General features: G+C 41.5%; 3 protein-coding genes across 12 annotated transcripts; 1 reads left to right on the plus strand and 2 right to left on the minus strand.

The window, feature by feature from the left end:
* The first annotated feature begins 329 nt into the window (after positions 1-329).
* Positions 330-12,593, plus strand: il12rb2 (interleukin 12 receptor, beta 2a). The gene is made up of 16 exons (XM_076087498.1): positions 330-1,311; positions 1,556-1,682; positions 1,938-2,198; positions 2,871-2,994; positions 3,090-3,280; positions 4,155-4,297; positions 4,615-4,759; positions 7,245-7,312; positions 7,883-8,093; positions 8,866-9,063; positions 9,921-10,022; positions 10,199-10,345; positions 10,452-10,583; positions 10,977-11,073; positions 11,196-11,283; positions 11,372-12,593. Exons 2-16 carry the CDS (start codon positions 1,613-1,615, stop codon positions 11,837-11,839), a joined length of 2,445 nt encoding a protein of 814 aa, XP_075943613.1. The 5' UTR covers positions 330-1,311; positions 1,556-1,612; the 3' UTR covers positions 11,840-12,593.
* Positions 12,594-14,150: 1,557 nt separating this feature from the next.
* serbp1a (SERPINE1 mRNA binding protein 1a) lies at positions 14,151-20,356 on the minus strand. Of its 10 annotated transcripts, none has more exons than XM_076087502.1 (9): positions 19,985-20,356; positions 18,318-18,552; positions 17,569-17,730; positions 17,368-17,439; positions 16,554-16,637; positions 16,219-16,390; positions 16,005-16,049; positions 15,695-15,913; positions 14,151-15,539 (listed from the first exon to the last, which is right to left on the minus strand). In XM_076087502.1, the coding sequence occupies exons 1-9, from the start codon at positions 20,238-20,240 to the stop codon at positions 15,483-15,485; spliced, it is 1,302 nt and encodes a 433-aa protein (XP_075943617.1). In that variant the 5' UTR covers positions 20,241-20,356; the 3' UTR covers positions 14,151-15,482. The 10 variants fall into 10 exon arrangements, with proteins under 10 accessions (XP_075943617.1, XP_075943623.1, XP_075943616.1 ...); XM_076087508.1 differs by having other exon boundaries at positions 16,219-16,387; positions 16,554-16,628; positions 17,368-17,436; positions 19,985-20,355; XM_076087501.1 differs by having other exon boundaries at positions 16,005-16,052; positions 17,368-17,436; positions 19,985-20,355.
* A 654-nt stretch (positions 20,357-21,010) lies between these two features.
* hsd17b7 (hydroxysteroid (17-beta) dehydrogenase 7) lies at positions 21,011-27,472 on the minus strand. The gene is made up of 9 exons (XM_076087509.1): positions 27,342-27,472; positions 26,333-26,539; positions 26,120-26,212; positions 25,872-25,986; positions 24,868-25,062; positions 24,644-24,757; positions 24,450-24,506; positions 24,272-24,370; positions 21,011-24,185 (listed from the first exon to the last, which is right to left on the minus strand). The coding sequence occupies exons 1-9, from the start codon at positions 27,374-27,376 to the stop codon at positions 24,066-24,068; spliced, it is 1,035 nt and encodes a 344-aa protein (XP_075943624.1). The 5' UTR covers positions 27,377-27,472; the 3' UTR covers positions 21,011-24,065.
* Positions 27,473-27,703: the final 231 nt, after the last annotated feature.

Consider the following 27,703-nt stretch of genomic DNA (forward strand, 5'->3'; position numbering starts at 1 on the left):
TAGGAGCGGTGGCATTGAACCACAAATCATCTGGTAGCTAACCATTGAGACAGATTGTTATGCTACAGTATTCTGTAGTAGTCTGGGTATGATGATAGACGGTCCGTCCGTCCGTCCCATGCTTGGTGGTTACGTGATACTTAAGGAACGCCTGGAGGGATTTTCTTCAAATTTAGCGCCAACATCCTCTTGGACACAAGGATGAACTGATTAGATTTTGGTGTTCAAAGGTGCCTGTGACCTCACAAAACACTAGTTATTATGACAATTTCACACAAATGTCTTATAGGATAAAAGATGACATTTTGGACAGACATAGATGTAAACTATCCTCCAGGTTCACCAGAAACTCCTTCAGCTCAGACTCCGGCAGCAAACAGCCCGCCGTGGACAGACCCAGATCCGGCTTCGTTGCCGCCTGCAGTCCGAAGCTCCGTTGGTCCCCTCTGGTAGACCAACCAGCTGGAGACCCAGGCCGGATTGCTGGGCCCGCTGGAGGGATGTGCATGGTAGAACCAGAACCAGGACTGAGCGGGGAAGACTATCAGACCCTGCTGCAGCAACATCAGACGTTTTCTAAAGAGACGTCTGGTCCTTGGAAACACTACCACTTTTGTCCACAGGGACCGCCAAAATGAACACAAAATGAAAGTTCCTTGTAGTAGCTTTAAGTAAAACTAAGTATCATCAGCAAAAATATCAGAAGTAAAAGTTCTGAAAAAATGTTCCCTGTTAATTTAACTTTAACCAGTAGACTACTCAGAAAAACATCTCTAGTTTATCAGAAACAATCAAATAGAAATAGAAAAATCATCAAAAATGGAAATACGTGGTTTTCACCGGACAGGAAGGTTATGAAAATAATGTAGCCTGTAAAGCAACTATTAAGCTGCCAGACAAAAATAGTGGAGGACAAAGTAGAATATTTAAGATGTAGTGGAGCAGGAGTATAAAGTTGCATACAATGGAAGTAGTGCAGAACTTGAGTAAATGTACTTAGTTACATTCCACTGCTGCTGATGCCTCATGATCAACAGGCTGAATCTGCACAGTCTCTGTGGAGCCTCTGCGCGCGTGTGTCTGCGCGTGTGTCTGTCTTCACTGATGCTCTGTGACTCACTTCTCAAGAGAAGTTTGTCCCTTCACAGCAGACAGAGGCGACAGTCCGCCACCGAGGCGTCTCCGCCGTCGGCTTAGTCTGGATAAACTCATAAAATAAAGATGTTTAGGAAGACTTAACGATGACGGATAAAGCTTCAAAAGACTCGGAAAGAAATAAAAGATAATGTGACGCTGGGATGTGATGTCATGGTAAGTACGGCCATATTTCCCTTTTTGTCGCTTTATCAATAACATGACTCTGCTTATTGAAATATATTCATGATTTAATATGCTACAAATGGTTGATTATTGGATTAGCGCCATCGACCAGGAAGGCATTTCATAAAATGGTTTTCCAAGATTAAAAAAAAGCTTTTGATCATTAATATAATTCCTCAATAATCGCTGCAGCCTGGTTGACCTCATGCATTCGTGTGTTGTTCCTTGTTTTAAGGTAAGCTAGAAGTCCCTGCGGGAATGTAAGAGACATAGAGGCAGTTACTGATGACTCATGGCGACAATGTCCCGAACATGGACCATCTTCACTGCTCTTACTGTGCTGGCCGTGCAGCTTTGCAATGGTGAGCTCGGACTAATGTGTTTGTAAATAGGTTTTCTTCATAGTGTTTGGATTTAAAAGTCAGTGGATTTATATGAAAAGCCTTTCTAAACTAAAAGTTGTTCTGAAAGTGCGTGTTTAAATTGTGCATCTAAGGATGAAGTGTGCAGAATTACATTTCTTCATCTGCTTGAAATACAAAACACATTGTAGCCTTCTTACCTTCACATAACTAGATGACATGCAGCTTCATACAACTTGTGATTTCTGCTTTTAGGTAGGAAGTCCTGTGCCATCTGGTCCAGCGCTGGACCTGTGGTGCTGCGAGGCTCCAGTTTCGAGGTGTACTGCACCTTTAACTGCAAGTGTCAGGGGTCCATGTACAGCGACCATCCGCCCAAACTGCAGAGCCACAAAGAACTGAATTCTACAACGATATATTTTCGTGTGGCAAACATAACCAAGAACAGAACATACAGCTGTCAGTGTAGGTGTTCTCCTGAGCTGGACCCCTGTGGACTGGACTTCTCAGCTGGATGTGAGTATGAAACCAGGGAGGAGGAAAAGCACCTCTGTCTGAGGAAAGTTTCTTTATTTAGTGTGTTTAAGACTATAAGAATGCAGGGACGTTTGTCAGCACATCGTGTTTCAAGTTGATACTTTCATATCTTAAGGCACGACTGTAACTTCTTTCAAGCTACAAGAGCTGTTAAAAAAGAGGCAGAGCCAGTTCTGCTTTCTCTTCTATACTTAGAGAACACACTGTTCGGCTGGGTGCTGCTAAGTGTCAAAGTTATATGCGATAAATTCTGACCACAAGCTTGGTTTTTTTTAACACATAAAGCATGCCAGTTCCCCAACACATTATTATCAACTTGTTTTAAAGTAAAACACTCAATACTGAAAAAGATTCCATCTGTTTATGCAATGTAATCGCTGACATTAAGGAATAGCACACTCTGCATTTAATGGATTACTATAAATCTGAATATTTGTGTTTTTTTGAGGATACAACCATCTAAGTTTTCTATGTAATAATATATAATATCACTTCCTAATTTGATAGTCCTGCAGCTTTGGTGTCGGGTCACGTAACTTCGGCTCGAGCCACAAATTTGATGACTTAAGACTTTTTTTAGGCTGATTGTCAGGTTTATGTTCTCTGCTCATTACCTTTCATTAAATGATTTCATCTTTTCTTGTCCCTCAGATCTACCAGCGCGCCCTAAAAACATGTCATGCATCTACAATGTCAAAGATAATGAAAGGGGAGTTGTGTTCTGCACCTGGAAGAGAGGACGAGACACTTTTCTGAGGAATAATTCAGTGCTGTGGTGAGTTTTAAACAAAATTCTAATTGAGAAGTCAACAAAACGATAATATATTACTGGGAATGTATTACTGTAAAATTCAACATTGTATGTTTCAGGGTGAAGACTGTATCTAAAAACCACACTGATGGACCGCTGCTGCACAAAGGTTCCACTAAGGGAACTGGTTTGTCGTCAGCTAGTTTACCCGTGTCCAGCTCTGTCCAGCTGATCTCTGTGTGGGTAGAAGCCCAAAACCCACTGGGCTCTGCAGTGTCCATCACCATCAACTACACACTCAGTGACATTGGTAAGAGAGCAGCACGTTATCAGCCGACCTGTTAAGTGTTTGATGAGGTGCTTGGCATCTTCTGCACAGAGAGCAGGCAGCGAACCTCCATTTCTGAAAAGTGAAGCCAGTGAGGAAGTGCCTTAAACCTGCATTCTCTCTAATGTCCATCAGGGGGCGACTCTGGTTGCAAAAAGAAGTGTGGTTGTATAGAAGTCTATGAGAAAATGACTCTACTTCTCTCTTGATTTATTACCTCAGTAAACATTGTAAACATGAGTTTATGGTCTCAATCTCTAGTTTCAAGTCTTCTTCAATACAGCATGATGTTCATTTAGTAACTTATGGTCCATTTAGTGTCAAATAGTCCATAAAGCAGGGGATGCTTTAGGGGCGGGGCTACCTTGTGATTGACAGGTCGCTACCACCGCGTTGTCCGGTCTGTGAGTTGTCCGTGTTTGTGTCTTACAACCCCTTCACACTGTGTTTTCATTTTATGAAAGTTAATTGGAACATTTTGGGTCCCCCTTAAAATGTTTTGCTGAGCTGAACCCTCTTGGGTCACTTCCGGTTGCAAAAAAACAACATAGCGACGGCCGGAAACCAAGATGGCAACGGACTAAAATGTTGAACTCAAGGCTTCAAAACTGTAGTCCATGTGAAAGCAGCTTTTCAGTAAAATGCGTCCTTCTTTGATTCTTTAATCTTGAAGTTTAGGATAGTTGATAATCTCCCTCCATCCTCCTTTCCACTAAGCGAAGATTGCCTCCAACGGCCAGTATTGATGCAGTGAAATCCTGTCTTTTTCATTGCTGCTTTTATAGCAAACAACAACAAAAATCAATATGACAGCTGACTTTTGTTTTTTTATTTATCTCCCTTTCTATCCGAGCAGCGATGCCATCGACTCCTGTTCTTGGCCAACCGGGGTGCTCTTCCCGAAAGTGCATCATCAAAGTGGAGCAGTCTGTGCGGACTCAACACCTGGAGATCCAATACAGAGCGGCAGCGCGCACATGGACATCTTCTCCAGACTCAGTAAGAAGTCTTAGAGCAGACTTTAGGAACTTTCAATGAGATGTTGCAAGAGATACTGCAGAAGGTTACTTTGAACCCTTTGAAGACATACAGTCACCTCAGAGGTCTTCTGCTGATTCAAAGCCGAAGGAAGATATGAGTGTCAGGTTGATGAAAGGTGAACTGACAATGTTGCACAAAAACAAAGTCAACGAGGTGTTCTTCACAGTGTGATCGTAAATGGCACTTTACTCCGTTTTTGAAGAATGAATGAGATGTAATAAATGAGATAATGTGAATGAGATAATAATAAGATGAAAAACATTTATTTCTGACAGGTTGTGCAGACTAGCTTGGTACAGGATCGGTCCGTCTCCTCTCTGGAGCCCTACACCCTGTACCATTTCAGAGCCAGGTCCAAATTCAGCACCGGCCTGTGGAGTCAGTGGAGCGCAAACGTTTCCAGCTGGACTCAAGAGGAAGGTAAGCAAACCCTTGCAGCTCCTGAAGACTATTTCTGTACTTCCTGAGTGAAAGCACCGCTGATTCTATCGACACACAAAGACCCGAATGGAGTATTTTATCTGTATACTTATCTGTTTGTATCAGACAATGCAGTAATACTTCATTTCCTTTGGGTTGTTTGAGGCAGTTATCAGCTCTACCAATGACTGTCTGCAGGATACCAAAAGCCACTGAAACACGCCTTATCGGGTTTTGTGTTGAGAGCGAAACCATCGATTAATGATAAGACGCATTATGTTAGGTGGCTGAGATTATAAAAACATGTATTTTATTTATTGATAATAAACTCTAACCAGCTCAACTTTGAGCCTGAGTGAAGAAAAGTAAAGTGGTAAAGTAGACTGTGGTGCTTCATGGGAAAATATCGCTGCATATTTATAATACTGATGGTGTGAAGATATGAAGCTGTCTTTACAGATACATAAGATATGAATGTGCAGATCATCAGCATTCATCAGCATTCCACGAACAGCCGGAAGTCACAGTAGAAATAGCTGAGGAAACATTTTTTGTAAAGGGTTTACGTGTTCTTTGTTTAAAGTTCAGGTCCATTCATATTTTTTTGTATTATTTCATTTTTTTTGTCACTACCTATTTCACTACCTTTTGCAAACGACTGAGTGGGCGTTTCCATTTGATGGATCTGCCCTTTAAGCGCGTATTAAACATGTTAATTACACCTCATCTTCCTCCTTTCCCTGGATGAATACGTAGTGTCGAAGCCACACATGGGATCTCCGATCTTCCAGGCAGCCGCTGGTTTCATCCAGGACCGTATGAAAGCCACCTCACCGAGATTGAAAGATAATTGAGGAAGCTAATCAACCACAATAAACGCTTGTCTTGTCAGAGTAATAACATTATTTAATAGAGCTGTAATATTCTTTAAAAAGGTGACGTTTCAACTCTGTTTTTAGTTGAAATTAGTTTAACCTACTCATTGTTTGGGGTCCCACAGACATCACCGCTGTATGCGTAAAAATTATCAATTATTGTTTACTTTAATGGGAGGCACTATATATATATATATATATGTATATGTATATATATATGTATATGTATATATATATATATATATATATATATATATATATATGTATATGTATATATATATATATATATATATGTATATATATATATATATATGTATATGTATATATATATATATATATGTATATATATATATATATATATATATATATATATATATGTATATATATATATATATATATATATATATATATATGTATATATATATATATATATATATATATATATATATATATATATATATATATATATATATATATGTATGTATATATATATATATATATATATATATGTATGTATATATATATATATATATATATATATATATGTATATATATATATATATATATATATATATATGTATATATATATATATATATGTATATATATATATATGTATGTATATGTATGTATATGTATGTATATATATACAGGTGAATAGGGTAAAAGTTTTAACTAATAGAAAATTTAAATAATGAAACTTCCCCAGGTGATTATTTACGTTAAAACAATGTTTTTCTTATTACAAGTTTCTGAAAAAGTATGTTTGAATCTGTAAATAACAGCTGCTGAATATATTACATACTTGGGTCAAATATAATATAATATAATATAATTATCCATCGAGGGCAAGCGCTATGTTTTTCTGAAACTAAATATGTGGGGCACCTCATGCCTGATCAAATGTCTGAGGACCCTATATTATGTGCTGAAGCTAACATGTAGGCAAGAACATTCAGAGCGGCTGCCATCAGACCGTGATGTCTTGGCTCCTCAGGGGTTAAGGTGCCAGCAGTCCTTTTCGTAGCTTCCTCTTGGATTTGTGCTTTCGATCTGGCACCCGGTGGCTACATTTTTATAGTTTGACGCCCAGAAACGTCCTGAACACAACAAAAGAAAGAGAAAATACAGGCAGAGAGCAGGTTCTCTGCAGACACCACCGCACACAGTGATGATGTAGAGGGATTTTTTTATATGAGTCTAAACTTAGTTTTTTAGGAAGATCCTACTCATTGTGCCTTTAAAGTAACTTAATATGACAATATTAAGACAACAAGTTGCCCAATGCAATGAATGATATCTCAAGGTACCTTTAAGTACTTGTAATTAATCCACATTTTTTCATTTTTTTAAAAATCCTATATGGATGTATACATTTACATGGAAGTGTTAAACTCAATGCTCACATAGGAAAATGTAACAGGCTGGATATTTGTCACTTTTAAAGTCTATCAACTCAGAATAACTTTCAAGAAATGTCAGTTATATAAACATGTCTTTCACTCATTCATTGAAAACAAACATTCTCATGTATGATTTCAGTACTATTGTTATTATTTCAGTATTGTTATTATTTCACTATCATTGTCCCATGACGCATGTTTTTTTTCAGCTCCTGCCACAGAGTTGGACGTGTGGTACGCTGCAGCCGCCTCTGACGTCATGAGAGTTTACTGGAAGGTACGTTTTAAATCTTGTCAAAAAGCTTTTTAACTGTTTAAATTTGGGCTGACGGTGAAATACGACACACATGACAACACTGCTGCACAGCTTGGTGTGTTCGAGGGTGTCGTCTCCATGTGTTCAACTCTCTCACTATGTGCCTGTGTGGGCGTGCGGCGTCGTCACCATAGTAGCACTTTCTGTTCTTCCTGCTTCAATACTTCTTAGTTAAAGGTCAACCATTGACCACTTCTGAGGTGTGAGATCCTCACGCACACACTCGCACATCCCCACCCTCTACCACACAAACACACACACTCATATACTCATTTAATGTCACATAAAGACAGCGAGAGATAAGTGAAACCTGACGTCAGACACCACAGTTTCAGTTTACAAGAAAAGAGGAGCTGAACAGAAATGATGTGTCTTGCTGTCTCAGTGTGTTGATTTTGAGCGTCCTGTAAAGAAAGCAGGCAAATCCAAGGAGCGTTAAAAAGCGCACGTTGTTGTTTCTTTTCCTGTGACAAAAGCAAGTACACGGTGTCAAACTCAATAAATCACTTTGAAACATTTCTCTGACTGCAGGAGCCGAACATTTCCACGGCTAGAGGGAGAATCGTACAGTACAAAGTCGGAGTTGACAGCCAAAAGTCTGGATCGGTCTTCCTCGCTAACGTTAGTGCCGATGCCAGGAGTTATTCAGTCCAGTTCTGTGCCGACTGTGAAGTGAAAGTGTGGGCCTGCAACTCCAAAGGGCCGTCCCCTCCTGCCCGAATTACAACCCATCACACAAAAGGTAAAAAAATGAGTGAATGCTTTTGTGTGCAGCTTCATGAAGCCAGAACGTGCCTCTCTTTGTGGGTGAGCAGTCGTGTTAAGAGGTCACATCAGATGCATCACTGCATTAATACCGAGGGTCAAGTTTATGTATCTAGTGCCAAATCACAATGGAAGTCATATCATGACACTCTTCAAATAGAGCAGGTTTAGACAGTCATTTACAGAAACCCGACATTCCAGCCCGTTCTCATTCCCAGGCCACTAAATACCAACACACAAGGCACCTTTTAGCGTCTGCAGGAGACGCACCGGGCATCCAAGGAACTACAATGTAAACCAATCTGTGTCACTATTAGACTCTCAGAGACAATGCGATGAGTGTGATGACGTGGTATAAAGCCCAAGACTGGTGGAGACTAGTGTTCAAGACCTTTTGTTGAGTTATAGTGAAGTGATGTTTGTGCTGTGATTTCAGTACATATAGTGCATTTTTTTACGTTTTACTTAGATGACGTAATTACTTTAAGCCCAACCTAACCATGTGGTTTGTGGCCTAACCCTAAACAAGGAGTTTTTCTTTGAATTCGCAGCCATAACCAGGCGTGAGCTGGGCTACCCAGTGTGTTATAAAGTGACACCTAGCGGTCTGACAAGGCGTCAGTATGAGAGAGAGAGAGAGAGAGAGAGATGCACAGCAACAACAACAATAACAATACCAACTTTAACAATAACGGAAATATGACCAATAATAATAAGACGGTTGACGTCTATGTGATTCTCTCTTGTAGTGAAGATTCAGCAGTTGCAGCCCCCTCAGGACGTGCAAGTAAATGCAGACAACCACAGTGTCACCATCTCCTGGAGAAAGCATGACACTGCACCTCCACATGCCGTGTATGTGGTGGAGTGGTACCCAGAGGGCAACAAGCTGGAGGAGCTCAGATGGGTCAGGCTGGGCAGGAATGACAACCATGCTGTTCTTACAGGTGGGACATGTGGAGTTACAGTTCAGTTCATCTTTATTGTCAGGCTCAAAGTTCATCACAAAAACGTACAACACAAATACAAAAGATACATTAAAGTTACTATGAGGAACTTGTATCTGGTTATGAAACAGTCTCCGTTTAATACTGATGCCTCTATATGACCTGCATCAGTAAACGAGACCATCAGCGAGAAGATCGGCTATTTCTTTAAGTTAGTCTTAATGCTCGTCACCGGTGCAAAACCAGATGAAACTCCTTCAGCTCAGACTCCAGCGGGGCCTCCGCCACCAACCAGCCCACAGCGGACAGACCCAGATCCAGTTTCACAAACAGGACCATCTGCACTACTAATCTGATTCTAAAGAAAGCATTATATTCAAGCGCCACTTCGCTTGAATTACACTACGCTGCTGGAAACCCAGGCTGTACTGCTGGGAGGGGAGGAACAGGAGAACCAGAACCAGGACTGAGCAGAGCAGACTGTCAGACCCTGCTGCAGGAAAATGAGAGGTTTTCCAAAAGGATGCTCAGGATATAGGGTCCTCAGACATTTGATCTGTCATGGAGTGCCCCACATATTTTGTTTCATAAACACTAGATGGATACAAATCTGGAAAGTTGGGGCCCTTATGCCCTTTTGTTCTACAAATGACATCATTCTTTCTAGCATCATATTTGACCCAAGTATGTGGAAACCCAGCACTGCTAGGAGAGAGAAAAGCCAGACCATCAGCATACATAAGATGGTTTATTAGGGTGTTACCAATCATACAGCCTCTTATTTGTTCACAATATGTTGAAGAGGGCTGGTGAAAGCAGCTTTTACCTCTTCCACACCTCTATCTTTCTTTATGCAGGTATTAAGCCATTTGAGTGCTACGAGGGAGCGGTGCATGTTTTCTACAATGAGAGCTCAGTGAGTCGGACCAGATTTACAGGTGTCGCCACTCTGACCTCAGGTAAGATCCAAGAAGAGCGTAAACAGTGTTAATTCGATAGTGTGTCTTTTATTAAACTCATACACACAACTGGCAGACAATGCAGTCTGTAACAGGAGTCTGTAAATTGTTTCAAATATTCCGTTATCATCCGTCCCGTTGAGCGGTCCTTTTTGGCTTCTGCTTGTTGTTTGCAGCCCCAGCAGCTGGTCCGTCTGCCCAAGAGACGGTTGAGGGAAACCATGTGACAGTGACCTGGACGGAGATTCCCAGGGGTCAGCGTGGGGGTTGTGTCACCAAGTATACCATCTATTTAGAAATAGACAGCAAACAACAACAGCATTGTAAGAACCATTTATCTCTACTGTAACATCTTGTACTCTGAGGTGACGGTGCATGTTACATGAGTAACTTTCCTCTGCTGTGTGTGTATATAAATGTGTATTTCAGTCTCTATACCAGCATCAGAGAGGATGCACATCATCAAAGACCTGTCTCCAGCTGGCTACAGCCTGTGGATGACGGCTTCAACTGCTAAAGGAGAAGGCCGCGCGGGTCAAACGGTCAATTTCTTCATCCAGCGTAAGCAGCTTTCCAAGTTTCTTTAAAATAATAGTTATGACGTTATAGTGAAACTTATTTGCTTTCATGTACGAGTTACACGAGAAGATCAATTCCACTCTTACGTCTGTACGGTAAATGTGAACCTGGCACCTGCTCCTGCCCAAGAAATAGTCCAGCACATAAACCCGCCGTAAAACCACAAGTTTTGCGGAGTAAAGTTTTTCTTGACTTTAGAAATAGTTTTCCTCAGCAAATAGATTTTGCTCATTAAAATAACACTTTGTGTCCAAAAGAAATGGTCTTTATGGCTGTATCGTGGTTTTTTTCCTACTACCTCAACCGACTGTATCAGATGAGCCAAATATATATGCTGCAATCTCACATCTCACTGTTTCTCTGTCACTATTGCAGAAAAGACCCAACTATCCCCCCTAATACTGTGTGCGGTCGTTGCCCCGATCGCGTTGTTGCTGATGTGTCTGTCCCACAGTTCAGCAGTAAAGCAGAGGTATGTGAGCAACACACAACAGTTGTTGTCAAAGAAATGGTGCAGCAATAACAACAACAACAACAACAAAAATGTTGCTACTAAACTTCCCATGCCATATTGTTTTCCCCATTCCCCCTCAGGATCTGGGTGTATTTTCAGTGCCTCATGCTCGATGTTGTGCCGGATCCTGCAAACAGCAAATGGGCAAAAGAGTGTACGCAGGAGAAGGTAATAATATAAAAGTGGATCAAATACAAACTACTGTAAATTGCAACTCATTGGTCTGAGTTTAAGCCTGTATCTCCCTTCAAAACAGGGTAAGATGAACCTCCATCTGCAGCTGAGTAACTCCAGTGTAACCGAGGAGGAAGACGAGCCCATCCTGGTGAATGTAGAGGAGCTGCCCAAGCAGAGCGGTGACGTCTGCGCACCCACAGACGTCTCCTCGCGTCTCCTACCTCAAACCAGCCTGAGCCCTGAGACGGAGCCGGCCACAGCGCTCTACCCGCTGACCAACTACATCAAGAGCTTCTCCCACGACTCAGACAGCTCCGACCACACGCAGACCTCTCTGGACACCAACACAACCGTAGACTACATCTCGTCGCACGGGCTGGGAAATATGGAGGAGGAGGAGGAGGAGGAGGAGGAAGAAGAGTTTGCAGAAATGCTGGGTTTCTTCCCCAGTCACAACATTTTCATAGAACCGATGGAGTTTGGAGGGAAGTTGACTCTGAATGCCGTCAAAATTGACTGCAGTGACTTCTTTCTTTCAGAACAGTAAGTGTGGACCTGAAACCTGAACTCTTTGGTGAGATGAGGTTTGAGTGAAAGCCACTTTTAGAGGAAGAAGATGGCTAAACGAAACAGACTGGAAACAATGACTGGAGGTGGTGAATGTTTTCCGTTTGTCTTTTTTTGCGTCACGAATCTTGTTGAGATTTCCATGAACTACCTCCTTGCTCACTGAAATCGAAATTGTAACAAAAAGCTCTCGCTGAATTCTGCAGAGCTGTTGTACAGTAATAATTTTTAGAAATTACTTTTTGTTTTCATTTCATGCATTACCATAGTTTTCTTTAGAGAGCAGCATTGGACACACTAAGACCACGACCATAACGAACACAGTGCAGGCTGCATGAAGGAGTGTATCAGATATTGTGATTGCTGCCTGCTTGTACTAATGTATACATCCATATCTAATCTCTATTAACAGATTCTGCATTACACATGCATAAGATATGAAGTTCCCTTTGCAGGCTCTGTTTGTAGTCTGTGTAGTGTTAACCAATCACATTCGAGCAGGCTTTGGTTGAATGCAGGTAAACAGTCGGTGTGGAGAGAAGGCAGAACGCATCGGCCAATCTCGGAACCCACCGGTTATTGTCCTGGAAAGTGAAGCCAATGTGGAAGTGCCTTAAACCTGCATTCTCTCTAATGACCATCAGGGGGCGACTCCTCTGGTTGTATAGAAGTCTATGAGAAAATGACCCCACTTCTCTCTTGATTTATTACCTCAGTAAACATTGTAAACATGAGTTTTTGGTCTCAATCGCTAGTTCATAAAAAACAATGAAATGTGATAGTAAAGTATGTCATAAAAAGGTAAGTGGGAAAAAAAGTCATAAAAAAAGGTCAAAGTATTGCATGTCGAAAAAGTCATACTATGGTAAGTCATTAAAAGGTCATAGCATGTCAAAAAAAAAAGTCATAAAAAGTTAACTGTATAGTATGTCGAAAATTGTCATAGTATAGCAAGTCAATAAAATGCAATGAAAAAAGTCACAATATAGTATGTTAAAAAATGTGAAGAGGTCATGGTATAGTACGTTAAAAAAAGTAATGTATTTAAAAAAAAATTCATATAGCATGTCGATAAAAATCATAGTATAGTACATCGAAAAGTCATATCATAGCGTGTAAAAAAAGAATACTCATTAAGTCCACAGACCGTAGCCTTACTAGAATCAACAGTACCTTCATCTGAGTGGAAGAATGTAGTGCAGGGCAGCGACTAACTGTGGATCACAGTGGCTTACAACCAGGTCAGATATTGTGATGAAAAGGAGACCACGAATAATTACTGTGATTGTTTTTCCAGACTGTGGTTGAGAACGGGGTGTCATCTACGTAGAGTGAATTTTGACAGAGAACTCATAAAAAAGTCATAGTATAGTATGTTGAAAAACGTCAGTATAGTATGTCGAAAAAAGTCATAAAGTCCTGGTATAGAATGTCGAAAAAGTCAGCCTAGTTTGTATAAAAAAGTCGTAGTGTGTCAACAAATGTCATAAGTCGATGAAATGCAATGAAAAAAGTCATAGTATGTTAAAATTTTATGAAAAAGTCAGTATAGCATGTTGAAAAAGTCATAGTATAGTACGATTAAAAATGTAATTTTTTCTTTTTACATACTTTACTGACTGGGCCGGTCATAAAATAATTTACTCATCGTATGAACATGACCTCCATCATTTCTACGTTATTGACTTATTGTAAGATGTATGGACATAACCTCGATCCTTTTAGCAGACCTCGATGTCACCCGCTGTGTTAACATCGTTTACATTTAAGCCAACACAACAATTAACAGCAGGGTTCCTTCCCTACCACTATGAGATGTTGCATTGTGTTTTCTGTTAATAAGCCCATTTTAATGGGTTTTTTCTTATTTAATTTCTGGGAATATTTAAAGATGTTTTTTCATATTCCAGTGTCTGGATATTTTTATGAATCAAAAGTTCCTTTTTCTTTGAAAATGTGTACTTTCAGCATCATATTGAAATTAGTGACATTAAATAGTCATAAAATTACATCTATCACACTTATTTCTGGCATAATATCCCGTCTACAAAAGAGAACTTAATTTTAATCTTTGATACATTTTGAGACCATCGGTCATCTCGACCCTGAAGTGGCACGTGACCATTTCACATATCTGCTCTGCAGGTTTGTGGAGTTAAGTTTTCAGTTGTAAAGGCCGTTAAATAAACAGTCCGTGTATGCATGTAGATATGTGGTTGTAAGCTAAAGCAAACACTGTAAATTCATTTTTCCTGTGTGCAGGCAGGATTAAAAACCGACAATGCAAAAGATTTATCGACCACCTTTATTTTACCGACAGAGGTCTCTAATAGCAGGGCTAGAATTCACACATTTGTAGAGCACGTCAGTTGTTCCACGCAATGAACGACTGTATTTCTTTCAGAGCAATTATGCAGTGGTGCCACTGTGGAAGCTACAGGGCAAGTCAACAGTGGAGGAAAAATATCAGCACAGAACAGACTGCAAAAAACACAAACTGAAGCTGGGCTGACTTTAAATCTGTGGAAGAAGTGGAGTGTGTAAACAGTCGGAGACGGTCTGAGGGCTTCCAGAAGACTTCAGCCACGTCTCATCCGTGTAAAGACACTTCCTCTCCGTATCACTCTTAAACTAGAGTAAAAGCAAAGGCGTGAATTGACTTGCAAATGGCAATCAAAGAGGAAATGGGCGGGGAGGAAGGGATATCAGATGGCGAATAGCACCCCGAATACATGAGAAATCAGAACAAATGGAATAACTTTCTGCTTCAAATGAACCCCCTTGACAAATTTCTCCGGATCAATGCAAATTTAGGTGAGTAATCCCCGATGTGGTCCTCCAAAATGACCTAATGTTCCTCCTATAGTACATTTTCAGTACAAAAGAACCATAATACAGATTTAGGCGCCATTTCATCAATGAATTCGAATACAGGCAACAACGCTTGATCAAAGGGGATCAAGGTGTGTCCTATTTGCACCATGTGAAATACAGTCTCTGCAGGAATTTATGAAAATAGTTAAGATTTACAGGCCGAAGATCATAGAAGAATAGACCTGTATAAAATATAAAACAATACCCCAGTGCGAAAGAAAAAAAAAACTCCATAAATCTTAATGAGTGAAGCTGTAACTTCATCAGAGACACCTGGTGTGACAGAGCTTTTGAGCTCGGGTTGGAGCTCCACCGTGCCGATTTCAAAGCGAGCAAGCAATAACTCAAACCGAGCTAAAGACACCCTTCTTATGCTTACATCTCGAAATGCATATTTTCAAGCAGCAATTACAAAAAATTATCAATGGACAATGCATAACCTCTGAAAAAAATACTGTATGAAAACATCCCTGCTACTTTGTTTCTAAGTACAAAACCTCTACCAATAAGTTGCTCCAGAGTAGCAAGAAGTCCTTTTCTTTTTTTGTTTTTTTTTGTTAATTTCTGTTTTGTTTTTTTCCATCTTCGTTTTGTTTTTATTGGGTAAAACTCAGTCCTCACTTTGAGTGCCATAGTTAAATGACAGTCTTCTCCATCATTTCACTTTGCTGAAGGATCCAGGAACATGCAAGCCTCGTAGTGGAGGTGCTCAGGAGGCTCCTGTAGGCCTGAGGAACAGCAGCCGGGGCTTAAGCCAGGGCTGGGAAGGCCTCTGGGTCGTCCACGTTGGGCACAGACGCAGACGACTGAGGAAAAGCAAACAATAAGTAAGAGTTAGAAAATTCAAACATTTATAGGTGCGTCTCTAAAGTATGGAATAAAGGAAAGGAAGTGACAGGGAGTGAGCTTTATACCTGGGTACTAATGACACAACTTCATAGATTCCAGTAAGATTATTTACCTTGTCGGGCCTTGGTGCGCGGACCGGCCTAGCGGCTTCGCCGGGTGGTCCGGCGCCGGGTGGTCCTCCACCACCGCTGCCGCCGCGGCCGCGACCTCCGCGGCCACCACGTGGTCCACCGCCGCGTCCACGGCCTGGACGGCCCAGGTCTCCGAAATTGATCTCCAGCTGGGACGTGATGTCATTGGCTGGCTTCCGGAAGTGGTGCTCATCGTCAAGCTGAAATGGAAAACGGGAGATATTTTGTAAGTTTAAATCTTTGGTTTATTTTGTTCACATCTATGATTTGAGTTTGGTTGAGATTTTTTACCTTGGGTTCCTCAACCTCAGATTCAATCACTTCTTCTTTCTTCTCCTGCTTTGGAAAATGCAAAACAATACAAACATTAATACAACATACATACATTTGAGCCGACACCAAGAACCTGCAAAAATATTAGTACGGTCGATAAAGTCTATCAGTCACCGATCTGGAATGTGAAATACGGATGTATTCAGAATGAGCAGACATGGCTTTAACTCACCTCTGCCTTGGACTTGTGCAGCACAAATCCTTTATTCCAATTAGCTCCCTCGTTGGCCTTACGGATGTTGAACTCCACTTTGGCCCGCTCCTTGTCCTGCACGGCCTTCCATTCATCCAGAGTCATCTCCTTGGGGCCTTCTTCCTTCACTTCCTCAACCTCATTCTCCCTTCAACACACACACAAACGGTGTCACATCGTTAAAGTTTCATATAAAACCAGGTTGTTGGCTGGTGGTCACCAGGAACCAACTCTAAGCTGTGAATCCTTAATCAATTACAGCAAAACCAAGATGTCTTCACAGTTCTCTCCCATTTGTTAGGAAAATAACTTACTTGTTCTCAGAGTCGGCGGGTGGATGCTCCTCTCCCTCAGGGTTCTCTTCAGTGACGTTCGATTGGTCAAGCTCGCTAGGAGGTCAAAAAATAAAAAATAAAAAATAAAGTTTATATGGCATGGTATCGAGAACCGTTTTTTTTTTTTTTTTTTTTAATACCGTTTACCATGCCGACGTTAGGACCGTGTTGCTGTCTACATGCAATGCAAGCCACTTAATATTTACCTTCAACTAAAAAAGGATGAGGGAGAAGCATTGTAATCTATGATAACAGTTTACAGGAGCATAAATATTAGCTCAAACTAATGCAGTCTAATGTAACAGACAGCAATGCAATAAGTTCTACCTCTATGAAGGTTGACTGTCGGGTTTTTCTTGTTGGCTGTAGTATGTGGTGCTGTTGAATTGTACTGCATTAAACTCGGGTGTTTCCTATATTTAGTCCACATTTATATCAATGACCGGCGGTCCTGCTCAGCTCAAGTACAAAGTGTGGACCGGTAGCTGGGGAGATAACAAATGTCCTCATGGCAATGCCGAAATAAACTGGCAACCGAGTATTTTTTTAAACTTTTTTTGGGTATTTAAATAATAAATGATTCTGAACCACAACAGGATGTGGAATAGATGAGTAAAATCAGACTTGCAAATAAATCTGAACACCCGAGCGTCTCCAAACGAGCCGACTATTAAACACTATTCTCTAAAAAAAAGACACCATAAAGGGAAAAATCGATCTAATGCAGAAGTGTTCTGCAACTCCCAAAACCTCCCATAATTTCTGTGATGTTACATCTATAATAGGAACTTACTTTATATCATCCTTCACGGTGCCCCAGTTGTGAGATCCACTTCCACCGCGCTTCTCCTCACCTTTCATGCTACTGAAAGAACATTAGCTTTAGCCGTGGGCCATGACAAATGCACCGTATGAAAACACACACCAACGACTTCCACGGACCTTGGTGTACATCAACAATATTTATCTATATGAGAACTGAAAAATAACTTACGATCGGTCACTGCCACTGTGTCTGTCAAATTCACGTTTTCCTCTGGAGTCAAAGCCATCGTTGCGACCCATGCCACGGCCTCTGCCAGTCCCAGTCCCAGTACCAGCACCACGGCCGCCTCTGCCACCGCCACGTCCTCTCATCGGCCGATCACCAATGGGTCTAGAGAGAGAGCGAGAGAGAGAAAAAGAGAGAGAGACACTTAACATGGTCATTGCAGCACAGGTTTCTCTGCCTTAGAAGAAAGCTTAAATCTAGGGTAGTCCATCTACATGTTTTTTTTTCTCCTTTGAGTGACTAAGTGAACAGCAAGATTAGCTAAATGTGTGACAATGTTTACAGAAAACCAGCACATTCATGAATTGTGATACGATTCGATTTTCAAGTCTACAGAAAAAGAGTGATTGTGGTTTTAAGTTATTCTCGGTTTACTGATGTTTGAAGTCGGTCTAAATCTATATTTGGACATTTTACCCTCATTGTAGTTGTAGCAATTTAACGCAAGTAAACTCATGAGATAAAGAGCTACAAGTGCCAATAGCAGTTTGGGCAAAACTCTAACATTCTAAGTCTTATCATACTAAACAACGCCTTTAACAGTTGCTGACCCCACCCCCTAGTGAGTACTGCTTTTGCCTCATGTGGAGTTATAAAACACAAAAGGTATAACTGTTGTGGATTTATTCTCCTCATTTTCTTATATGGTTGCTGTTCAATTAAAATATCTGATGATTGGAATATGAACTCACTTTTCCACTGAAAATTCGCCTCCCTCTGGCTTCTCGCCGGCATCACCACCAGCAGGCCTCTCGAAGCGACGCGGGGGCCGCCTGTCCACAGGCCGCCGGTCTGTGGGGGGGCGCCCCTCTCCCTGGCCCTGGCCGCCCTGGGGTCTGAAGCCCTCGCCCTGGGGTCTGAAGCCCTCGCCCTGGGGTCTGAAGCCCTCGCCCTCCGGCTTGCGGCCCATTCTCCTCATGCCGGGACCTAGGATTGACCACAACAGGAGGATTAGAGGACCAATAGCACCGATAGATTAGGACCCGCTGCGGAGCCCCGGGCAAGAGAAAGAAGCGGAAGTGATTGTTCTGTTCAAATGGAGCAAATAATTCCAATTAATGTGCAGCATTAAATAAGTACGGCAGTTGGTAGGATCCATTTACCAAATACTCTTCAGTCTGCAATGTAATCCAATTATTAAAAGTTAACAATTAAGTGCACAAAATAGACAAAACATCCAGAAGCGAGTAATCTTACATTATGAAAAGGGATCAAGAGTTTGCAGCATGATCACTTATTACTTCACAGTCTGTAAAACGATCACTTCAATCGCACGTTAACTGTGGATGGAATTAACGCCGGCATCGTATGTAACCCTCCATGACACATGGTTGGTTGCCTGCTGGCCCAGTGTGACAGAACAAGTCCCACCCATGGCCTAAACCACCAGCTACCAAAATAGACACCCTTCCACCACCACACAGGGGCAGCTGGGTGCACCATAGTCTGCGCACCTGTGTCATCTTCTCTCAGATACAGATATGAGCCCACTTGGCAGATTGCATGAATGAAAATGGCCAGCTGACTTCCTGTATGCAGGAGCCGGGATGCTTCAACTCTGCACTCAACTTCTTAAATCAACAGGCTACACACGCAAGAAAGAATAAAAGATAATCTACATAGATGATACCATCTCGGTATAGCAGAAACAGGAAATTAAATTATCTGAGGCAGGTCGATCACACGCACTGAGCATGTTTTGTGCGCCGATGGGAAGTGGCTGTACTTTAACACGCCCCACACTACCAACCACGAGGTGCATCACCATGAGAGCGGTGCTGCTCCCAATGTCTGACCCATCCACCTGCAAAAACCACCACGAAAAAAAAGTTTCGCAATGCTTTAACAAGTTGCATTTTCACGTGGATGATATTTACTTTATATTTGAATACATTATATATATTTTTTAAAGGCCAGAATTAAATACATATATTAGGCTAATTATGGGTAAAAGAAGCCACACGTGTGCTTATTGAAAGTAACTACTTTATAGGAACAACATCTAAACTCCTCGAGGCCACTTTCTCCAGGCTTTAGGGTTCTGCCTGTTCAACAAGGCCGGTGGGGTGGCGGTGGTGGGGGGGAGAAAGCGAGCCAAAACAAGTTGGCTTGCAAACCGTTTATCCCCAAATTATTTGAGCCCCACACGTGCCATTGCTTAACACGTGTGTGTGGATGTCATCGTTCCAGAAATTGACAGCCAACTGGAGCACAATAAGCGGCCACGAGGACCTCATGTCGCGAGGGGCTTATGAACCTGCTAGCTAGCGAGCAACCGAGCCTGTTAGCTTAAAATATTTTACCTGCAGCTTCGCTGAAGAAGACCCCTGACAGAGAAAAACGCAGAAATATATCTTACCATCTTTCTTAAGTGGGACGGGCGCCTGGGTCTCCTCCTTCTTGTCGGTCAGCGGGACCTTTCTGTCTTTTTGGGACTCCTTTTTCGGCTGCTTGGCAGCCTGGGCTGCGGTCTTGGCGGCACCAGGAGCAGGGGCTTCCTTCTTCTTCACTTCGGCTTGCTTCAGCAGCTCGAATGGATCCGACTCGTCGTCAAATAACTGGTCGAACCGATTGGTTATGGCACAGCCAAAACCTTCTTGCATTTGTCCGGGCATGATGGCGCCCCTTCAGCAGGATTTTCCTCCGATTCTACGAGGCTTGGTGCGAACACTTCGCTAGATGAAGCCACAAGATGGCTGGGAAAAAGGACCTTCTTCTCTTCCGGCGCGATAGACATCCGGGGCCTCGGCCGTGGGCGCGGGTGGGGCGTGTAGTTTTTGTCGGAAACGTGATGCCATAGACTTGGCTGCGGAATAGACCAATGATAAACTACAATACCCACAATGCCAGTCTCTCCAGTGTTGCTAGCTTTCTGCAAAGACAAGCATGGGTGCCTGCCCTCACATCACACACTCTTGTTTTGATTACTGAGGAGAAAAACACAACTCTTTAGTCCTTAAAACTATCGGCTGCAAATGTTTGTCAGTTTTAAACTTAAGTTATTAACTGCTCTGTCGCCCCCGTTTTATACGCATATAGTAACTTTACAAACCTTTAAGGGAGAGACCATGTGCAGCTGTTTGTTGCTAATATGTTTCAGTTAAATAAGCTGTGGTTATGAGTAAAGGTCCGTGTATAGTTTAATAACTGACAAAATCTTCAGTAAAGATCATCAAAGAGTGGAAAAGGTGACACTGACACAATGTCCTGCCATTTAAATCTGTCTTAGAACAAGTATTCACACCATTCTGAGCCCCTGGCCCAAGTGTAAACAATATTTCACACTTATTTCACACTTAGCACCGCTCCTTCAGGTCAATAAAACCCGATCCAGAGCAAATGTGCTTTCTGTGCAGGCAACAGCGAAAACACTAGAGAGCAATAGTTTGGTGGGAAGACATCTCTCGTTTTTCAGCCACAATAATCCTCCAGGGAAAGATGAGTTAACAACAAAGTAGCATTACAAGTTGCATTTTAGTTCTGGATACACACACACACACACACTCACGTTTCAGGTATGATCTTCACCAGGTTAAAAGTTATGTTCTTATTAAGCCTATTCAAATTTATTGAACATTTTCACACCACATTTTCTAACAAACAAACAATACAGCAAAGATAAAACCACAATATACTTGTTTAAAATACCTAATCACAGGTCAGCTTCATAATTATACAAAATACCCTTTAACTGAAGGAGCCTGCAAGGAAGCTCGTTCCATTCTTTTAAAACACAAAGTGTGAGGACATTTCTTTATTGTTTCTTTTCAGGGTAACACATTATAAAGAGTTCCCTCCTAAATCATACCAGTTATACCGAAAGTGAATGTGATATCATATATTCTGTTTCACCCTCATGTTTCTGTCAATGCATACATCTTTCTATTTGTCTTCTGGCAATATACATATGGAAATCTCCCAAAAACAAAAATGTGAGGAAATCTTCAATTTAAGTTGACATCCGGGGCCTCGGCCGATTCAATTTAAGTGTAATGGGGGTATCCTTCAGGGCTGAATGTGGGATATCCACATTAAATGATTCAGGCAGGTCTCATCCACCATTCAAAATGAGAAGTAACTTTTCGTTAGATATCACACGAACCATTTTATGAGGATACGTTGAATGATTGCGTAAAAACGTCATCTTGCACTCATGGTGCTATATGGGGAAAACCCAACACATGGGACTTTTTCAGTCCGTTCTGAAACAGCATTGCATTTGTTGGTTGATGAAGGTTTGAGCTTTGCGTCTTCTAGTAGAGTAGACGTTATCAACATTATCATGAACAGGAAAAGCAACATCACCACATAGACTTCCTTTGTCAGTGAGGATGAAACATTGTGGCAGAAGACATATTTGACAAAACCCTCAAAAACGACAACTGAAAAGGCTCAAGAGTTGCAGACTACAATGTAAAAAAGTGCTTAATCAAAACTTAAAACATACTGATTTATTCAAATTAACGCGTGTTTATGCCTCATGCGCCTCTGATCAATTAGTATTTTACATTCGAGGTTACACATAATTTTAACTCAGTATTTAATAGTTGTCGATGTACTAATGTTTATAAAATAAACCCCTAGGAATACTAAAAGGCCTCAGTATTTATATGTTCAAAGGTATAATTACTTTTCAAAGACTTTAATGTTAATATTCTCATATATCAGAGTATCATTGTGTGTCCAATGGTCCATTCATCATTCATATATTAAAGTTTTGTTGTGGTATCTTAGAATGTCATTGCCTATATATGTTTTAAGGCTAGTTTTTGACTCACTCGTTAAAAGTTGGTCTAAATGTGAAGCCCAACATCAAACACAAGCTTGAAAGCCTTATTGTTGGTATTTTTGGAGTTGTGGGTGCTGTAGTTTTTTACCTAATAAGGAAAGTCAAACCTTGCCTTGTTATGGAAAAAATGACTTCTGAGTGATTGCAGGGAGAGAAATGGACATTTGCACTTAAAGGTGCAGTGTGCAGGATTTGGCGGCATCTAGTGGTGAGTTTGCAACCAACTGAAATGTCTCCTGTGTGTCAAGTGTATAAAGGAGAGAATGACAAGAGGCCTATATTAAAATATTAAAGCAAGAACGTCCTCATCTAGAGCCAGTGTTTGCTTTGTCCTTTCTGGGTGACTGTAGATTGACATACTTATTAATATACTATTACATTTCTGCCAATAGATCCCCCTAAATGCTAAACACTGTACCTTTAATGTCTGTTACAAAGACCATACAAAAGCCAAACAATAGATGTTATTTTAACGGCTTGTTTTTTTATATGGAGAACAAAACGCTGCACAACGGTTCAACCAGACTGACAATATGAGCAGAAAGAGACTTCGAGTAAATGGAGTAAAGTGTATGTTTATATACACATATATATCCTTAAACATAGACAAATTAAGCTTTCATTATATGTATATGTATATGTATAATTATAGTTTTTGTTCAATGTTATTTTTGTTAATAACATAAACCTGAGTTTATTGCTCCTACAGTTTGACTTTTGCTGTCATAATGCTCATTTTAGTATAATTTTAGTTTAAAGAGAGGTGGCAACAAAAGCAGCCACATCTTTTCTATTTGTCTCTATATCTCACGTTACTGAACTGGAAGATGTTGAAGTGGTCCAACCCACTGGATGACGCCAGTCGGACCGTCAGTCCCTTAGTCTCTCCTGAACGCACTTTGGCAACTCGACTGATTCTAATTCCTGCATGTGATCGGAGAGATGACATCTCCAGTCGCCAAAGCCATGATAGAGTCCTACGCGCTCATGGCCATGGTCATGGGCTCGTTTTTCGTCTACTTCTGCGGGATGGTGTGGGCTTTCTGCAACCCGAAGCTGAGCGGAGAGGAGGAGGAAGAGGAGGAGTGCGGAACAGGGAAGCCAGCAGCGGGACGCGGAGACGGCTACTGGGTTCGCGCGGCCCCGAACCTGCCAGAGCGGAATTTCAGGTGCGCTTGCAACGTTGCGCATCTGCCGGCGCCGCCGTACACCGCAGCTGAGGGGCTCACGCAGACCACGTATGTAAACTTTTGGGACGACACGGGCAGTCTGCTGCCAGACTGCGCTACGTTTTACCGCGAGGATCGGGGGATTAGCAACCAAATCGAACAAAGTCCTGAAAAGTTGGTGACCTAGCCTTCACATTCATGTGTGCATATCTGTGTGGCTCCCCTCATGTAATATCACTCTTCACGGAGTGATGGACTGAAAAGAAGAGGATGATACTCACTTTTATTTACCCAAACTCTAACAACATACACAACTCTAGTTGTTTGTCCTATAACAAACATTTGACATCATGCTTATATGCATATAGTCACTGTAACTTGTTTATTTGTGCTGTGTATTCATGCTGCCATGTTTTGTGAGGTACAAATGTATGCCAGACAGGAATGAAATACTCTCAAACCCCAGAACTGTGTGACACGGATCACGTCCTGCAGGAATACTGTGATTCTTTCTGTCTTTCCTTCAGTTTCTTTCTCACGTCACGTTCCAGTTGCAGCAATTTCTCATACAAAGCATCCGATGTTTCCACATCGATGTCCATCTGCAAAAAAAGCGGAACAAAAGACACAAAACTCACTACGTGAATTATTTTATTTCATCATTTAAATTATTTAGCATTTGTCGTACCTTTCGTGGACGTGTGTAGCTGTTTCCTAGACCAGATGTTAGGCTGTGGTACTTGGCTTGAGGGTCCAGTGATTCAGGCTTTTGCTTAAATAGCCAGAGCTGCAAGAAAGAGCAGCATTCATGAATTCATTTTGACTAAACTGTGGAAGAAAATGTGTTCTTTTTTTGTTTTACCTACCAGGGCTTCAGCTCCGTTATAAGGGGTCAGGGTGAAAGTATTGGTGAACATTCTTATCTGAGATCACGAAAGAGAGATGCATTCAGATACGAGTCATTTCAGTTGTGTGTGTGTGTGTGTGTGTGTGCGAGTGTGTGTGTGTGTGTGTGTGTGTGTGGGTATCATTCATTTAAAAACATCAGAGTTGCACTCACAAGCCAAAAGACGGGCATAAGCAGAGTCCAGAGGACGGCTGGGAAGGAGGGCAGGATCCCGTAGGTCAGATTGGTCATCACAAAACCAGGACAAGTGACGGACGAGTACAAACCCTGCAGAGCAGGAATCACAGTTATCAACATCATGGGAGATTAAAGACATGGGTGATACGGAGCATGTGAGGTGTGTGTGCATGTGTGTGTGTGTGTGTGTGAGGGCCGACCTGTTTGTTGTAGTGTGTGTTGAGCGCCAGGCTGAGCTGGTCGGAGGCGTATTTGGAGGAGCTGTAAGGTTGGGTGCCTCCCCGGTGCTGCATGTCTTCGAGGTTGAAAGCTGAGCGGTGAGCGTTGCTGGAGGACGTCCAGATCAGCTGCGACGTCCGGCCCGCGTGGCACAGGACCGGTTCCAGCTCCCTGATCTGGGCGAACAACACAGGAGAATGACACAGCATGACGATACTCGTTTAAAAAATCAAAACATCTTAACAACAGTTCTACACAATTGCTGATTTGAATTAAGATATTTAAACTATATTTGTGTGAGAAATAGATGACTTTACTAATTTTATCCACTCACAAATGCACTTTTTTATACATCTTAATCCAATCATTATCCATGAACTTTGCAATGTATGAATGTCCTGTTGCATTGCTTTTGTGTTTTAACCAGGTCACTCTTGAGAATGAGACCCTGTGTCTCAATCAGATTACCATGTATAAATAAAGGTTGAATATATATATATTTTTTAAAACTAACTGGTCAAGATATACTGTAGATTTCAAGCATCTCTTTCCACGTAAAGTCCTTTTAGATTCTTTAAACTAATCAGCAACGTTAAATTCCTGCCAACCTTTGTTGACCGTTTCAAAAGGATATTACCAAAAATAGTATGTGTCACTTCAGCTGTCTGAGGAGTAGAAGTGTTTTGAGAAGGTTTCTCTGTGATGGCAACTTAATACATGTCAGGATTCATCTGCAAAAGCACAGTCGGCAGAATGCTGTCCGCAGTGACCTTATGCCTCAAACAGTACTGTTAATTTTTAATGAGCAGCGTTGCTCAATGACAGATCGATCCAGTATCACTATATTTATTCCATCAAGGATAAGCAGCTGAGTAGAACTACTGTCCCTGCAGGGAAACCGAAGGAGACACGGTTTTGTATTAGATTCTATGTGTGGATAAATACCATACTATATAATTCAGTAGCCAAAATAGTAGTTACTCACAAGTAGGAAGTGACCGAAGAGGTTGGTCGCGAAAACTTCTTGCAGGTCATCGGGGGTGACGCAGTCCTTCTGTGTGAGAATCCCCTCCCCAGTGGCAAACATGGCGACGATGCGACTGTAATGAAGATATTATAGAAGCCTGAGCTCTCGAGAGGCAGAATGAGGAATAGACAGAATGCTGTATACAGGCTGGACATGTGAAAGAATAAAAAGCCACCGATGCAATAGCTGCAAAATCAACAAAGTACCTGGAGAAGAGGCCCTTGAAAAAGGCTTTTACATCAAACTGTGGGTTTGGCATGATGCCTGCGTTCAGGTAGAGGTAGTCTAGACGGTTGTACCTGCAAAAGTCAATCACAAACACATTTATTCACATAAAGAACATAACCTGGCCTGTGTTGATGCCTATTTGATGTGAATGTGCATTTGAGTGCCACGCTGCTGCGAGTCCATCCTCCCACCTGAGTTTGACCTCCTGTGCAGCGGCGATGACGGAGGAGATGCTGCTGGTGTCCACCTGCAGCAGGTCCACCTGGGCGCCGGGGTGAGAGGCGAGGAGGGCCGAGCGGGCGGCCTGAGCCCGCTGCATGTTCCTGCAGGCCAGACACAGCTGGAGGCCCTCTGTGTCCTGAGAGAGGAGACGCTCACACAGCACCAGGCCAATGCCACTGCAGGGAGACAACGATGTAAGGAAATACCAGTTACTACGCCATCGACAGAGTTTCCTTTGATTACGTTATAGACCAAAAATAATTCCACATACGTATGTGACAAAAAGATACTAAAAAGATTTTAAAAAGTCACATAAATAAATCAAATTGGAGAAATACAATATGCACGCCTTGAATAATTAACCAGTAGTGGAAGAAGTGTTCAGATCATGTACTTCAGTAAAACTAATAATACTAAAGTATAGAAATACTCTGTAACAGGTCCTAAGTAAAAGTAGAAACGTATTAGCATCAAAGTATACTTCAAGCACCAAAAGTAAAAGTAGTCATTATGCAGAATGGTTCATTTCAGAATCATATATATTACTGAATTACAATTATTGTTGCACTTGCATTAATGTGTTCACTTTAATTTTGCAGCAGGTAAATTACTTTATATACTGCCGGGTAGTTAAATCTGTTATAGTACATCCTTTATTAGTTGTGTTGTATTTTGTTTTAATAATCTGCATTTGCAAAGTACGTTCATCATAGAAATGCAGTAAAAAAAAAAGTACAATATTTACCTCTGAGAAGTGTAAATTAGCAGACAAGGGAGATACTCAAGTAAAGTACAAGTACCTCAAAATTGTCCAGTACTTCATGTACTCGCAGTGGTTACATTCCACCACTGTAGTCAACCAACAGATACAAATGACTAAAAAGAGACCTTGAGGAAATGTCTCTTATGTTGTGAATTCATTCACCTTTACATGCCAGACTTGAGTTTTAGAATAAAAACGATAAATACCGCCATTACCTATTTGCTCCCGTCACCAAAACCACCTTATTCATAGTTTCTGGTCCGAACTGCAAACAAACTGCACAGAAAACACACTACATTTAGCTTACTGCCAAATGCAACAAGTTCTAAGTCCGCCTCATGCAGCATTTCCTGTGGAGTTATATTCCTAACCCCGCCCCCGCGTTGTGATTGGACACTGCTGCCGCTCTCAGCCAATGAGAGCCGGATACCAGTCGGCTCAGCTCGAGGCACCGCCCACATAGTATGAGCTGCTAGGAACTTATGAATAAAGGAAGAGCACTCAGAGAGGGAGAATTCCCTGTTTAAATTTTATTTATATTTCGTCCATCAATGTACAACATTTGTTTACAACGTAT

This window comes from Anarhichas minor, unplaced genomic scaffold, assembly GCF_050575085.1.
Source record: "Anarhichas minor isolate MPS153535 unplaced genomic scaffold, ASM5057508v1 ptg000010l, whole genome shotgun sequence".
Taxonomy (NCBI): Eukaryota; Metazoa; Chordata; class Actinopteri; order Perciformes; family Anarhichadidae; genus Anarhichas; species Anarhichas minor.